This window comes from Zonotrichia leucophrys, chromosome 1A (assembly GCF_028769735.1).
Source record: "Zonotrichia leucophrys gambelii isolate GWCS_2022_RI chromosome 1A, RI_Zleu_2.0, whole genome shotgun sequence".
Classification (NCBI taxonomy): Eukaryota; Metazoa; Chordata; class Aves; order Passeriformes; family Passerellidae; genus Zonotrichia; species Zonotrichia leucophrys.
Genome location: NC_088170.1, coordinates 17,729,754 through 17,744,873, shown reverse-complemented (window position 1 = coordinate 17,744,873; position 15,120 = coordinate 17,729,754). Strand labels below are relative to the sequence as shown.

General features: G+C 42.1%; 1 protein-coding gene across 1 annotated transcript in view; it reads left to right on the top strand.

Annotated features, from left to right (window-relative positions):
- The first annotated feature begins 2,641 nt into the window (after nt 1–2,641).
- The window catches only part of ANO2 (anoctamin 2), a 148,291-nt gene continuing 135,812 nt past the window's right edge, over nt 2,642–15,120 (top strand). Inside the window, exons 1-2 of the mRNA XM_064730944.1 lie at nt 2,642–2,768; nt 3,947–4,395. Coding sequence (XP_064587014.1) covers nt 2,739–2,768; nt 3,947–4,395 — 479 coding nt within the window. The 5' untranslated portion in view covers nt 2,642–2,738. The remainder of the gene's footprint in view (nt 2,769–3,946; nt 4,396–15,120) is intronic.

Here is a 15,120-nt window from a genome sequence, read left to right as displayed (position 1 = left end):
TTTAAGGGTCAGACACCCTCGTCCAAGCATTTCCTTCTTTAGCATTCCACTGTCTCCTCTCTCAGAATGTGGTAGTGGGGAAGCAGTTTCAGTCTGAGTATAGGGGATAGAATCGTCTCAGCTAAATGAGGGGGAAATACAACCTCTGGATTTTAGCAGTACACAATGGATGTGGTGTCTTCCTGGAAGCTGTTGTTTCTTATTCCTGGAGAAAAGTCCTGACTAGATGGAGGCAGTGGTGTATCGTCTCTGTAGTGATGATGGTGCTGACCATGTAGGCAGATGTGTACAGGATGTCTTTTCCTGGATATAAAACACTAATGCTGGAAGGACCAAGACATGGTTTTTCCCTCTAAGAGCTTTTCCAAGAGAATGAGAGTATGGATCAGTCAATCCCATTTCAGCTGTGGCACCACTAGAGGGGGAAAGAGTATGAAACATCTGTGTGTTGAAAAAGGTTCTGTATCCACTGGTTTTTATTAGCATTTTTCAACCTTGCTACTGCCAGTATGGAATTGACCTGTTGGAGTGAGGAGGCCTCCAAGAGAATCAGAGGGATGAAGCAGCAGTGCTGTGAAGAAAGACTGAGATAATTGGGAATGTTCAGCCTGGAAAAGAAAGGGCATTGGTGTGACCTCATTATGGCCTTTCAGTGCCTGAAGAGAGCCCACAGGAAAGATGGAGAGAGACTCTTGACAAGGTCCTGGAGTGACCCGACAAGGGGGAATGGCTTCACACTGACAGAGCACATATTTAGGTTGGATATCCAGAAGAAATCATTCCTTGTGAGGGTGAAGAGGCCCTGGCACAGATTGCCCAGAGAAGCTGCCCCATCACTGGCAGTGTTCCAGGCCAGGTTGGATGGGGCTCTGAGCAACCTGGGATAGTGGAAGGTGTCCCTGCCCATGGCAGTGGGGATAGAAATGAGATTATCTTTCAGGTCTCTTCCAACCCATTTGTGATTCTGTGATGATCTCCATCCCCTCCAAGCCCTCCATTATTCTGCACTGTGACCATGTAATTTGTCAAACGCAAGAGATGGGGAGCATGTCTAAAAATTCCAGACATTACTCCCAAAGACCAGAACATGTAGGTATAACCTTAGATATACCTGATGAGCATTTCACATGTGTAAAGAGTTCTTTATGAAGAATGACCACGCTCCACAAGTTTCTACCTCTACCTGATGCCACTGGATTTGTTCACATCACTAGAAATGAATAGTGTCTACTGACTGCAGTATTTTGCATTCCATTAGGGAACCATCTGTACAAAACCTGCTTTATGTATTTATCTCTCCTTCTTAGACTTTGCTCTACCCTCCTCACACCCAACTCTCAATGGACGGAAGACAGCAAAATCAGCAAGGGACTCTTTTTCAGCCTACAATAGCAAATACCTCACTGTTCCTCAGAACCGGACTTCCTGGCACAGAAGTGGGACCAATGGAGCTCTTGAAGCATCAGTGGTGTCCTACAGAAGTTCTGTAAGTAGGGTTTCATGTTCATTGACCTAGGTCAAGTGCATTTGGGATTATGAAGAGGGCTGGAAGAGCAGGGTGCACTCTGCTGTGTGTTGGTTAAATCAGAACAGGAAGAAGAATCGTTATGAGGAAAGTGATACCACAGCCTCAGATGGTTTATTTGTCTCTGTGTACAGCAGGAATTAATTTCTGCAGTAGTAATCTCACCAAAATTTTTGGATTGTTTACTTTAGCCAAAATCCTTCAGAGCAGGAATGAAGGGGGTTGCTACTACCTCCAGTGGCAGAAAAGATCTCCAGGTTGATCACTAAATTGGGTGTGCATGTGTCAACCCTGAGTCAGCTGTGACCAAGGGGGCTGGATTGGATTGATTCCCTTTGTAAGTGAGGTGTGGCTGTAGTGTTCAGAGAAGAGCTGTCGTTAGAGGAGGCACATTTGGGATGTATTTGTAGTGATATATTTGCTACCAGACCACTAGAACAAAATCATCATGAAGTGCTGATCCTACCTTCCCATTTTCTTATTCCTTGGTGTGATGGTTTCATGTCTTGGAAACATCAAGAGGCAGTGAATGCAGGACTTGAGCTGGTCATTTACATCACTGTTTCTGACTTTTACAGTGGGTGTGAGAGAGGAGGAGAGAAAGATCTTGATAGTTCCTTCAGAGGCATTTTTGAAATTGTGACTTTTTGTGTTCCTCCCTAAAAAAGTCTTCTTGTGTCAGAATGTCACATGGTAAGGCAAGCAGTGCAAATTTAGGGGCAGGAAATGTCTTTAGTGAAATCTGTGGAAATTTTAATTAGCTTTCCGTGAATTGGACACCCATAATTATGGGGATGGCATCTTGCTGCCAAGAGAGAGCAAAAGAGTCCACGGAGAGGGTATCACTGTTGACTCTCCTCATCCCCTGTGTAACTCCAGCAACTCCAAGTGTTGCTATGGTGCTCTCTCAGGTGACTGGGATGTGGCAGGTGGCTCCGCACAGTAACAAACAGGAAAACCGTGGAGTGATTTTCACATTCTACAACCTCCTTGTTCCCTCTCCTGTTTCTTGTTCGTGCTTCTTGGTTCTGCCCACACTCTCCAGTAAGGGAGGAGAGGATCCTCAGAACTCGTCTTCTCTAGAGCCTGCTAATGCATTGCCTTGCACCAGTGACCTGCTGTGGTGACATCATTCCTTCTGCACTGTATAGCCTGCAGCTCTCTGGGAGGGACACTAGAAATCTGCCACGGGTTTTCCCTCGCTGGGGCAGAGATGGATCTGGAGAGTTTGCATGGGCTTCCTGTGAGTAATACATGAAAATGTATCTAATCAGGAAATGGGGAATTGAAATAAAAGGATGTCTCAAAAGCAGTTTTATATTCTGCCAGGATGTAGTGCTGAGTGTAATTTTGGATGTGCCTAAAGGGACTGTATATATACTTTAGACATGAAGGGTGTGATGAGTGTGATGTGCAGAACAGATTACTGAGTGATAATTTTGTGAAAGGATGAAGAATGTAGCATACATGTAAACCCAGCATTTATTTAGTGACGTGATGACTGAAAGCTACTTTGTGGGAGAGTAAGAAGCAAAACACTCTAGAGTGCTCTCTGAAGGGCTTTACACGGCAGCATTGTGCTGAAAATGGTGGCTGCAAACAGTTTCAAAAACTCATGGGCTGCCTTTAATGAATACCTCAGTGTCAGACTTCCACATGAATGCTGCAGAATTCCCATCCAGGCTGAGTGATGGCTGGATTACTGTTGGAGCTGCATCCCAGAAGGGTTCTGAGAGGGAGATGGTGAAGCAGGGATGGTCTGAGGGGCTGACTGGATGCAACATGGGTGGTTTGAAGGATTTTAGCCATGGATTCCTTTTTGTAGGAATTACTGTGTTACTGGCCAGTCACACAGTCTTTTCATATGTAAAAATATAAGCTAGCATGGCTAGGCATTTATGGGACATATCTCTTCTAATCCCTGAAAATCTAATTTTCAAAAGTGTTTCTGTCCAGCCTGGCCCTTCTGGACCTTCTGAACCACATTAAAGATATTTCTTCTATTCTGGCTAAGATTGATTTCTTCCCTTCCAACACTGATTTTCCTTCCCTTCCCTGCCTGCTTTGCTCCACAGCACATGGCACATGGTCTATAATGTGGTCCTTATTCTCACTTCTCTGTGCCCTTTCATAATGTGGGTGTCCTCTCGCCTTGGTTTGTGCACGTGCAGAATAGGGCGACAGAGTTGGGGTGTACCTCTGTACCTGCTTAGGAATCCCAAATGTTGGGATAAACTAAACTAAACTATGTTTAGTTTATGGCCAGAGGAGAAATGAAGTGAGGCTGGTGTGCAAAATTAGTATTTGTAAGTCATACCTGGATTCTTAGTGGCTTCATGTGGAGATGGACCCCCCCCCCCCCCGCCCCCACTTGGATCTTTTGGCTTTCTTGTCTGTGCAACTTCCATATTTCTGTCCCAGATTATCAACAACTACGTGGAAGGGACCCAGACAAGGGCGAGGGACAAGGCCTCCCCGAGTGGCCTCTACTTCAGGGACAGCAAGAGAAAGGTTGACTACGTCTTGGCCTACCATTACCGCAAACGCCTGGCCCGCCATGTGCCTGGCGCCGCCTCCCCGGAGCCGAGGCACGGATTCGCCTCTGTAGCCCTGGTTTCAAACGGAAGCACTGGGAAGGGTCGTGCTGAGCCCCAGCAGCAGCAGCAGCAGGACGATGGCCAGCGTGCCCTGCAGGGGTGGCCAGGGCTGCCTGGCCTGGAGGTGGTGGAGCTCAGCCCGCTGGACACCCTGGAGGAGGCGAGGCGGCTGCAGCGGGAGGAGTACGAACGCAACCTGCTGGAGGCGGGGCTGGAGATCGAGAAAGACCCCGAGGTAAGAGGGGGAGATTTGCGCCTCATACATGGCATAGGGTTTCCGGATGGATAATGGACACTTTGGATGCCCAAAAAACGGTGTGAAGCTAAGAAGGTGGCCAGGGTGTGTTTGTGTTGCTTGGTCCTTTCTGCCTGAGAAAGACATGATGGTTATTGTTGTTTGATGTAGTGTTGAGTAGAAATTTCAAACTTATTTCAGGTGAAAATGTATTCCTTTGTCTAAATGTTCATATGGCATGCAGCAGACACACTTTTCTTGCCAAAAATCCCCCCAACAACTTCAATATTGCTAAAATGAAGAAAGTATCTCTTAAGTAATTTGCTGGAACACTGCTAAGACATTTTGTATATCCTCACAATATTTTCAGCTTGACTCTCAGATTTCTTCTCAGCCATATGTAAGTTTTGTGTCCTTCCTTCATTCCACCCACAAAATGAGCAGCCCCTATGCTTTGACAGGAGAAGATCCCAGGCTATGATGTTTTTATTCTCCCATGTGTGTGATGCTGAAATGACACTATGCTCACGTCAGCTGGGAGCTGTGGTTATTTTACTTGGCTGTTGCCAGTCAGTTAGTTGAGCGCAGGTCTTCCAAATCCCATGTTGTTGCACTGAGCTCTGTACTATCCCTCTGTGCACCTTTGAAAGTCATGGATATTTATATCCAATGAAGGAAAATCCCTGCTGGGTTCTGGTTTTAGGTGCTCTGGTGTTCTTGACACCAAATTTGAGAGATTTAGAGTGCCTTTTTGTACGTGCTGAGAACTTACAGCTCGTGTTGCTTCCAGTGCAACGAGTCAGCACTTCCACAACATGGAGCAAATCACAGACTGAATCTGAAAATTTGAGACTGACTGGCTTAGCATAGTGTATGCATAATTAAATCACTGGCAGGAGTAGAAAGAAATAGTCTTTTGACTCTTTAAATTTTCCTTGCTTAATTTTCTGAGGTGGCTCTGGGTTGTATTTCACTGCACAGCCTGGCTGAGCCATCCTTGTTCTGAGCAGAAAAAAGTGATCTCAGATCCTGATTCTTTTATGCTGTGCTCTGGGGTTTTGGTTCATTACACGACCATCTTACTGCTATGATTTTTATAACCAAATTTCACAAAAACCCAGGAGAACAACTGTTTTTGGAGACCCCTTTCAGTTTTGAATTTCATCAGAACCCAAAAAGTAAAGCAGGAGATTTGGATTTGATTATTTGACACATTTCTTACCCTAAGTCTAGCTGGATACAAATTCTGTTTTGGCCTCCTTCCAAGTGATGGAACATGCTCTTAATACAAAGTGATGAACAATGTCATAAAGTGTTGATCAAAAAAGCCCTTTTTGCCACAGTCTTCACTATGAAGAGAAAAAGGCCTTTTGTAAAGAAACTGGGAAGTTCACAGGAAATTGTTGATCAGTTCTTTTATGGAAAAAATGAATTGATTTTGAAAATTACAAAAAACCCCATTCCATCTAGCTTCTCTAACTGTGTATGTACAGAGTCACTCCTGTCCCCCACCCCTCCTCCTGTCCTTCCTCAACACACAAGCTGTCTAATCAAAAGGGGAGAAAGTTTTCTGTTTCAGAATCTCCTGAGAAACTGGAAGAGGCTGGAAGGACTATGCCGTATCTTTTTTTTTCCCTGCCCGTGACCTGTGGCTTTTACTTCCTTTCTTTTTTCTCACTTCACTGATTTTTTTCTTCTGTTAGTTAACTCCTGTTGGAACATGCTGGAGATTCTGTCCTTTTTCTTGCTGTGAATTTCCTAGAAAGTGCTGAGTAGGCACATGTGAAAGGCACAGCTGTCCTTATATGTGGATTAAAATTGTAGGTTGAGCTGATACAGGAAAAACTTCTTCTTTTAGTCCTGGGAAAAAATATGTGTCTATAAATTCATTAAACTGAGAACAGCCTTAAAGCAGCATTTGTATTTTTGTACAGCACAGTGGACTTTCAACTACTACATTTCCAGTGGATTATGCTGAACTGAATATTTGTTTGGTGGAGGTTTTTTTGTTTGTTGTGGTTCTTTTCAGTGCTAATATAAGAAACTTATTTTTTAAATATAATACTATTGCAAGTTGAGATATATTCTCTAATATATACTCTGGACCAGGTTTTGAGATAAGTCTGATCTAGCTGCCAAGGTAGATATATTAGAGAGATTCCACTTTTGGACCTTTGGTTTGGAGCAGACCTAGTTTCTCTGCATTACATCATCTTCCTATGGTTTTGCAAGAAAATCCAATAATTTAAGAAAGATGGGACGTCCTGAATCAGGGAATGGTTTGGATCTACCAACCTCACATGGGAACAGGGACATGGGAGTTATTGCAGAAGCTGGTTTTGTTGGTTTAAACCTTTTAGACACCAGGAAGTTAATCTCTAGGAACACAAGACAGAGTTACAACTATTTAAAAATCTTTATTTTTTCAGCTATCTTTTTTTGGAAAAGTGAGAATTTCTCTGTTGTTAATATGTTTGCTCATATGTGGCCTTATGATTGTTATATGTTTGATTATTAGGGAATAAACACCTTTCTCACTTACATTGTCAAATGTGTAAAAGAAGAGGACAAGAAAAACATGAAGATGTATAATTTGTATGTGGAGGGAGGCATATTGCTGTTTTTGAATTTGTGGAAAATAGGCAAAACTATGGACTGTCTCAATTCAGCCAGTTATTATTTGTGAGTTAAGGAATTTTGGACTACATTTCCAACTTCCTAATAACTTTCTATCATTTGTTATTGCTGTCCTCCAGAGAAACTTTCATTTCTCTTAATAAAACATTCCCTGGATTTTATTTTTTTACTGGTGTTTCTGGGTTTTTAAATTTTTTTTTTAATTTCCCTTTACCTTTGCTCTTGCTTTGTTTTTCTTTGTTTTGTTTTGTTTCTGTTTGTTTGTTATTTGTTCCTAGGGAAGCTGATAATTGTGTTTTACCTAATCTGGAACCAGTCATTCTCTTAAATTTAAATTTTACTGTTGCTTTAATGAATGCGAATACAACACACACCATTTTCAATTACAATTATGTATGGTAAGGCATAATAGGTATGGAATAAGAGGACATTGGAGATGTGCCTTGGCATTCTGACAGAGCTGGATCATTTTCGAGAACATTGGAAGTGAAATGTACTATGCTAAATAGCAGTTGGGAGAGGAAATATTATTTCAAGGGTAAGATGACAATTCTGAAACAAAATGTAAATTATCCTCCAAGAAGCTCATCTAACCTCAATTTTTGAGCTAGTGTTGTTTCCAAAATATCTTACTAAACTCCCTTGATTACATTACAGTTGAGGGGAAAGGAAGTCCTTAAGTTCCTCAATGCTGATATTAATATTATTGATGATGGAGGTTGTGATTTGATTTTTCTGCTTGATATTCCAAGGCATATTTTTGAATTTTTGTGCAGAAAATTCCATGTAAATTTAAAAATCTAGCCAGCCAAACAAACCTCCCAGCCTGACTCAAATAAAAAATCCACATAGACTTAAAAACCCAACCAGCTAAGACCTCCCCAGCCTGACTCAAATCAAAGCTTATAGTGCTGCAGTTGATTTTATTTATGGGGTTAAAATTCACTATTTTTTTGCACTAAGGTGCTTCCTATTTGTCAGTGGGAGAAGGCATCTCTCCTGTCAGCTGCTAAGGACAAAGCATAGCCAAAATGATGTCATGTATATTGTTTAATTCAGTGGTATTTAAAAGCCTAAAAAAAAAATTGGTTTTTTGTTGTTTTTTTTTTTTTTCCCAAAATCTATCAATGTGCTCTGTGGATGCTCCCAGGAAAACATCTCATGTCCTTAGTACATGTGAGACACCTTGCAGGCACTCAGTATGGACATTTAATTGCCTCAAAACATTCATCCAAAGTGCAGAGGAAAGCCCAATAGTAGCTAACATTAATTTTAAAAGGATATGGAAATTTAATGTGAGTCCTAGACCTTTATCCCTGTTAATGAATGCCTCCTGAAGCCAAGGATGTTACAGAGTAATGGAGCTTTGGAAAAAGACTGGTATCTTTTGTGCTCTAGGTCTTTGGACTTTGTATTTCAATCTCTCAGCACTCACAACAAGGCTTTACTTCTTTGGGGAGCTAATTACATAAATATTTTATGCATATTTTTCACTGACTGTAGTTGCAGAAGCATTAATTAGCTAAAACATGTTCTGCTTCTGTATGTTACTTATATGGAGCTGAAATGTAATACACAGCTCTTATAAAATTAAAGTTGAACAGGCAAGGCAAGGTTTGCAGTGGTAGTGAAGTGAACGTGATGAAAATATTCACAAGTTGATTAACTATTTAAGTGGAAATTATGTCTCCATTTTAGACAGGATTTTGAAGTAGCCCCATGGAATTTAAGTGTGATTAAATAATCAATAACATAATGATCCATAATAAAAGGTGGCTAAGTATAATGGCTGTGCTGTCAAAGCTCAAAATCCATATTGTGGATCCTGGGGTTTTTTTTAATAACTGTATTGTGGCTTGAATAGATGAATGGGCAGACTGACTCACTTTTAATTACCATCCAGACTCTTGGTGCTCAGCCATGAGGTACCTTACTCAAAAAGGCTTCCAAGAGATTCAGAGAAAATTGAAAAGGTGTACAAAAATCATCTATGTTTTGTTAGTAACATTTATAAAGCTCTTGGGTAATCAGAGTAAATGTCATCATTTATCTGCAGATTAGGAAATGGAATCATCCATATCCTGAATTTTAGATGAAGGTAGAATAGGGCTGTATATGCTGGTGATATTTACAATGGGATTTGGGCCAGAGGCATCCTAATTTTACATATATTTTCTACGTAATGCTGTTTCTAGCAGACTTGCTTGGTAGTAATGGCCTCCTGAATTTGTGTTTTCATTTCTCTGTGTCTTGAGTTCTGTCACCTTCTGGGAGAACTACTTCAATTCCTACAAACTGCCTGGCAGATGAGAAGCCCACAAGGAATGGCTCACACATCTCTCCTGGGGGATGGACACTTGCAGGATAGGGCATGCACAGTAACAAGATCAGCTGCTTGGCCTGTTCACAGATGATTCCCTGAAAACATATTTTAATTATCAGCAATCTCGTTTGCAGCAGAAGTTTTAATGTGTAAATTAAATACCTGGGGAGGGTTTGAAGGGTGACACATGAAGCCCTGAGGGATGTGATGCTGCCACAGTGCCTGCAGAGGAGGCTAAATAGTGATAATTTCTCCAAGGCAATCAGGCCAGTGCAGCTTGAATAGCAGCTTCATGAAAATAAAGTAGTAAAATATGAGATAGTTCAGGGAATTTGGCCCTGGGATTTGTTGCTTTTCTGACCTATTAAATGGCAGCAGTCATGCTGCTGTTATTGAGGTGAGGTGCTGGGTGAGGACTGCCCCCCCTGCAATGCCTCATGAACCCTGACCTATTCTTTGTCACAGGAAAAAAACCCTGATTTTCAGGGTTTCTTTTGGAGGGAAAATGGGACTTTGTTTGCTTTCCTGTCCCCAGGCCAATGCTTGCTTTGTCTCTAGCAGCAAACAGCCCTGCAGGTATCTTTGGTGCCAAAGGAGTGTTCACTATTGACTTTCGGCTGGCTGGGTAATTGTTCTGTGATATCACTAATTTTTTTAGAGGCATTGCTGTTTAGCCATGAATTCATACCTCATGAAAAATCCTTTGCCTAAATCAGAGCCGCTGAGAATTTTGCTTTGGAGTAGATGCAAAGTACACTGTAGATAAGTGTTCCCTGTTTTCAATATGTTACTTTTATACATATATATATATATATATTTATGTACTGCTTTATGTTGTAGATATAAAGGATCTGAGCTGAGACAGTGCCCCTCTCTCTTCTTCTCTTTTCTCTTTTTTTTTTTCCTTCTGTCTGCAATGAGACAAATGAAAAGGCATTCCATAAGGTGTCATTCTTCCTTCTCAGATTCAGGAATGGATTCTAGCAGAGAATCTGGGGGATATCTACAGGCTGGGGGATATCTGACAGTGGAAATTAGTCCTTGCAGGATAGGACTATCTTATGGGGAAAAAACCCCTCAACTGTTTGTGTGTATGGGGAGTGAGGGAGTGGAATTTGCTATTCTTTGCCACATCCAGGGAAAGGTAATGTAAATAATGACTCAGGGTTGTGGGATGCTTGTACGTTTTGAGCTCTTCTTGCTTTACTGATTACTCTAATGGCTGCGTGTGTGTCATTCTGCCCAAATCTGAGTTGCTATAATGTCATGTTGATCATGACATTATGCTCAGACACGCAAGCAATATTCTTCCAGGAAGTGAGACACTGTAGGAAAGGAATGATCCCATGTAGGGAAGAAATGTCTCAAGACATTTTACATTGTGTGCACTTTCAAATGTTATATTGTACTTGAGAGGGAGACATTTTGGAGTGAAAACTGGATTCAAGATTTTCAACATGAACAGGTGAGACGTCTTTTCAAGAAAAAACAAAGTAATTTCCCCTCAGTAATCAGAACATCCTCTTCAGCTCAAACTTAAATCCTTTGCAGACCTAAGTTCTAGGTAGGAGCAGAGTTCCAACAACTAAGTGCCAGTTCCTGTGAATGAACACAGATTTAGTGGGGGGAAGCTGTCATAGAGGGAAAAATTAATTAACTGGCTCACATGGCTACATCCTGAAAAAAGAGAAAACTGTGATGTACAAGCCACCAGTTGTAATCAGATTGTATTCAAAGTGTTTTTCCTGGTCGTTGCAAGACCTATTAAGTCATAGGACAAGGCAAATCTGTCAAAACTGTATCACAGAGTTGCTTCTGTCATTCCAGTGGCTGTAGGTCAGCCGTTACTTTGTCCTGAATAGAACTACAAGGAAAAAAAATAATTTAGCAGAGTGGCATTGGGCTGCATGGCTCTCTTTAGCATTAATGAGAATTTGGTGGCTAAATCCCCATGCACAGCCTGGAAGATTTACCCTTCTGAGGGGGTTCTCTCCTTGGTAGACAGTGCTGATAAATGTGTGCCCTCTATTGAACCTCTTTTGTGTACACGTATGTGCTCACAGTATCAGGCCAAAGAAAACATCATGTTAGATCTTGATTTATGTAATACTGTGCTACATTCTGTAATATCCTGAAATTTCTGTGCAGTTATTCCAGGTCAGCATTAATATAACAATGATTTCATCCCTGAAACCAAATATGTGGACAAAATTATTTCTTTTAAACAGGTGCATGGATTTTTATTTGTTGTTTCTTTGGAGGGCTTTTTTGTTTGTTTGTTTGTTTGTATATGTTGATAATGGATATGTTTTCTTTAAGCTCTGCCATCTAGGAATTAACTAATTGGTTCTCTGCTGGCTTCTTCCTTCAATTCCTGGATTCTGTAATAATTTTAAAGCATTATAAAATTACTAAAAAGTTTGACACCCATACACTGTACTTTTAAGGAAATCCTGGAGGTGGAGTTTGGTAGATGATCTTGGAGTTTCATAAGACGTCTCCTGGTAAAATAAATCCACAAAATATATTTGAGAGAGAATGAGCTACTTATAGCTAGGGTGGGAAACGGACTGAACAGCTATGTGGATTATTTCTCTTTTTTTTGGTAACAGCAACCTTTTCAGAGGAAAAAACAAGACCCCCATAGGAGCATTTTCCTGGAAATGTAGAGGTGGTCATTGCTTTCCATAGGCTGGAGCTAATGCAGTACTCAGGAAAAATACCAGCTTCCTTCTCTTCCAGAGGAGCCCAGTTGCACTTGTTTTAGTTATGTCTCAGCTACGACATGGGGAATTTCTCTCTAGCCTTTGTCTACATGTTCACTAAGCTCAGTTGTGGTTTAGCTGGAGTAATTTAGTAATTACTAAATTACTAAATTACTAAATTAAAAAGAAAAATTAATATTTCAGACATATATATATATTCAAGATCTTGCAAATACTTAAGCAGAACTCCATGCTGACACCTCTAAAGTGTTAGTTCAAACTGCTGTAATTTTTCCTTAATCACTTCAAAATGGGGAAGGATATTGCTGCCCATCCTATACTTAGGACTTTTCCTCGAGTCCCTCAAAATCCTAAGTCTGTTCCTGTTGAAACTGGTTACAGAGTGTGAAGGATGACTTGAGTTTCCTAATGCTTTGAAAGTTTCAACTCCATGCATGTCATTTAAGTCACAGGATTTTCAAGTTTTTCTGGATTTACTGTCATTGTTTGTATCTGTTTCTTGCCTCATTCCCATTATCCTCACTCATTTGTAAGTTTGCCTGTCTTGGAAATCATTAACATTCCTGCTTTTTTTCCAACTCTCATTTTCCATACTTCATTTTGCAGGCTTTGACTGATCATTCTTTGCTTGCCTCTGAAGATGTGCAAGTGTTCAGCTGCCACTGAGCCCTGTTAGGTCGTCAAGACAAAAGTAATGTCCTAAAGATTGTGTCTCTAAGGAAGGTCACTGGAAGACTCTTCCACCCTTTCAGTATATACATTTTGGTTAGTGGGATTTAGGAAATTTCATACCGTGTTTTTCTTGTTAAATCAAGGTCTTTCAGGCTCTTACAGTGCAGTCAACCCACTGTAGTGCCCCGCAGCCCTCGTAAGGCTCCTTGCTTGTCACAGGTCTCTGTGAGTTCACTGGATCATATTTATGCTCTGCCTGCGGTGGCACTGCTCAGCTTTCACAGGTCAATGAGTGGTACCTGCTTTACCTCACCAGTGCTTGACCTGCTCACCTGCCTCTGGCCTCTGCATATTCCCCCCTGTCCCTTCACTCCAGTCTCCTGCAGGGCTGCTCACCTGGCCAGCACAGGGTGCTCCATTTCTGTCCACAAAACACTTTCTCCTTATCCTGTATGCTGTGACCTGTTCTTATTACTAAGGGGAAATTACTTTGTTTTTTTCTTGAAAAGACCCCTCCACTGTTCATATTCAAAATCTTGGAAATCGTGCCACTTCTTGGTGCCACTGTGTCTTTCTTTGGTCAGTGTGAAATCAGCCCTTCACCCTTCCCTGCTGCTCATCAGCTGCCATCAGTTGCAGATCCAAGTGAAGTCACAGCATCCAAGACATCTTGATGACCCCTGTGAGTCCCTTTCACCTCAGATTATTCTATGGTCCATGATCTTTTCCACTGAGAAAATCCACAGCTGGGACAGCTGGACATGCAGACTTCATACTTCCCAACAGCTTCTCTCTCAGGAACTTCTGTGCAAAATTTCCTTCCTCCCTTATTCTGTCTTTTATTTCAAAGCCTTATTTCAAAGCTGTCCTTAGGAAACTGCTCACCCAAAGCTGGCCAAGTTCAGCTTCAGTGAGGCACCAAAGTTTGCTCATTAAGGTACTTGCTTTACTTTTCAGCTGATGTGTTGCAGGAGACACCTGAGAACACCACAGTAATGACCTAAGACACAGCTTGCGCCACTAGGGACCCCTTGTTGTTTTTCACTTGGGAACCACAGTTCACAAGTGACTCTCCTGGAAAGTATTTGTTGGTTTAGGGATGTTTTGTTACATCTGGCCACCAACTGGCAAGACTCTTCACACAAAGTCAGCACAAAGAATGCTTTTAGCAAGAGCCAGCTGTAAATTGTCAATTTCCATATCTTCATAATGTTCAGACTCTCTGTCAGGACAATCCCCCCCCATCAGGTGACTTTCTAGATGATGTTATTAAAGACAGCTCATTTTAGTATTTAAAAGTAGGTGCGGTTTTATAATGTCGTGATTGGTAATTGTCTTGATATCAGTATAGCAATTCTATAGTCATGTACTGTGCTCCGAGCAATTCTCTCTTCCATCCTTTTATAAGAAGAGGAAAATGTAACTAGAATGTAAAACCAATTTTTTTAATGTTGTAGAACTTTAAGTACCATGAAAGACTAATAGGCAGCTCTAAAATGTATTCCTTCACTTGTATATGTCAGTGCTAATTATCAAAGATAGTAATAATTGGCATATAATTACAGAGCACTCTAATGTAATTAAAACCATAATAAAAAGTGTAGCCAAGGGATTATACATCAAAAGCTGTAAGCTGAATCCAGGAATTGAGGCAGTTGGCATCCTCCTGCTACCTGGACCCCTGAAATTAGATGGGAAAGTGGAAGAAATGAAAAAGGCAGAATCAGAATCCGAGGATGGCTCAGGCTAGAAGGGACCACAGTGGGGCAGTTGGTCCCACCTCCCTGCTCCAGCAGGGCCATCCCACAGCACAGGGCACAGGATTGTGTCCAGAGGGGTCTGGAATATCCCCAGTGAGGAGACTCCACACCCTCTCTGGTCAATCTGTTCAGTCCTCGGTCACTGCCCAGGACAGAAGTTCTGCCTCCTGTCCAGGTGGAACCTCCTGGCCTCAGTCCCTGCCCGTTCCTCTGGTGCCATTGCTGGGCCCTGGAGCAGAGCCTGGGCCCTGCTCGGAGCCCTCCCTGCACACAGGGACACCCAGGGCTGAGGGCCCCTCTCAGCTGGGGCTCCTCTCCGGGCTGGACAGCCCCAGCTCCCTCAGCCTTTCCCTGCCACAGATGCTCCAGGCCCTGAATCATCTCTGCAGCCTCCACTGGCCCCAATCCAGGAGCTCCCTGTCCCTGCTGTGCTGAGGAGCCCAGGACTGGACACAGCACTGCAGATGTGCCACACAGGGCAGGGCAGAGGGGCAGGATCACTCCCTGAGCTGCTGGCATTTTCTAAGCACAGGCCTAAGGGCTCTTTCAAGTACTCGCAGGACAAGATAAACTCCTATTGCCTGATACTCTCCATATCCAGGTGCCTGTATTCAGATACGCTTTTGTATAACCAGTATAAAAGGG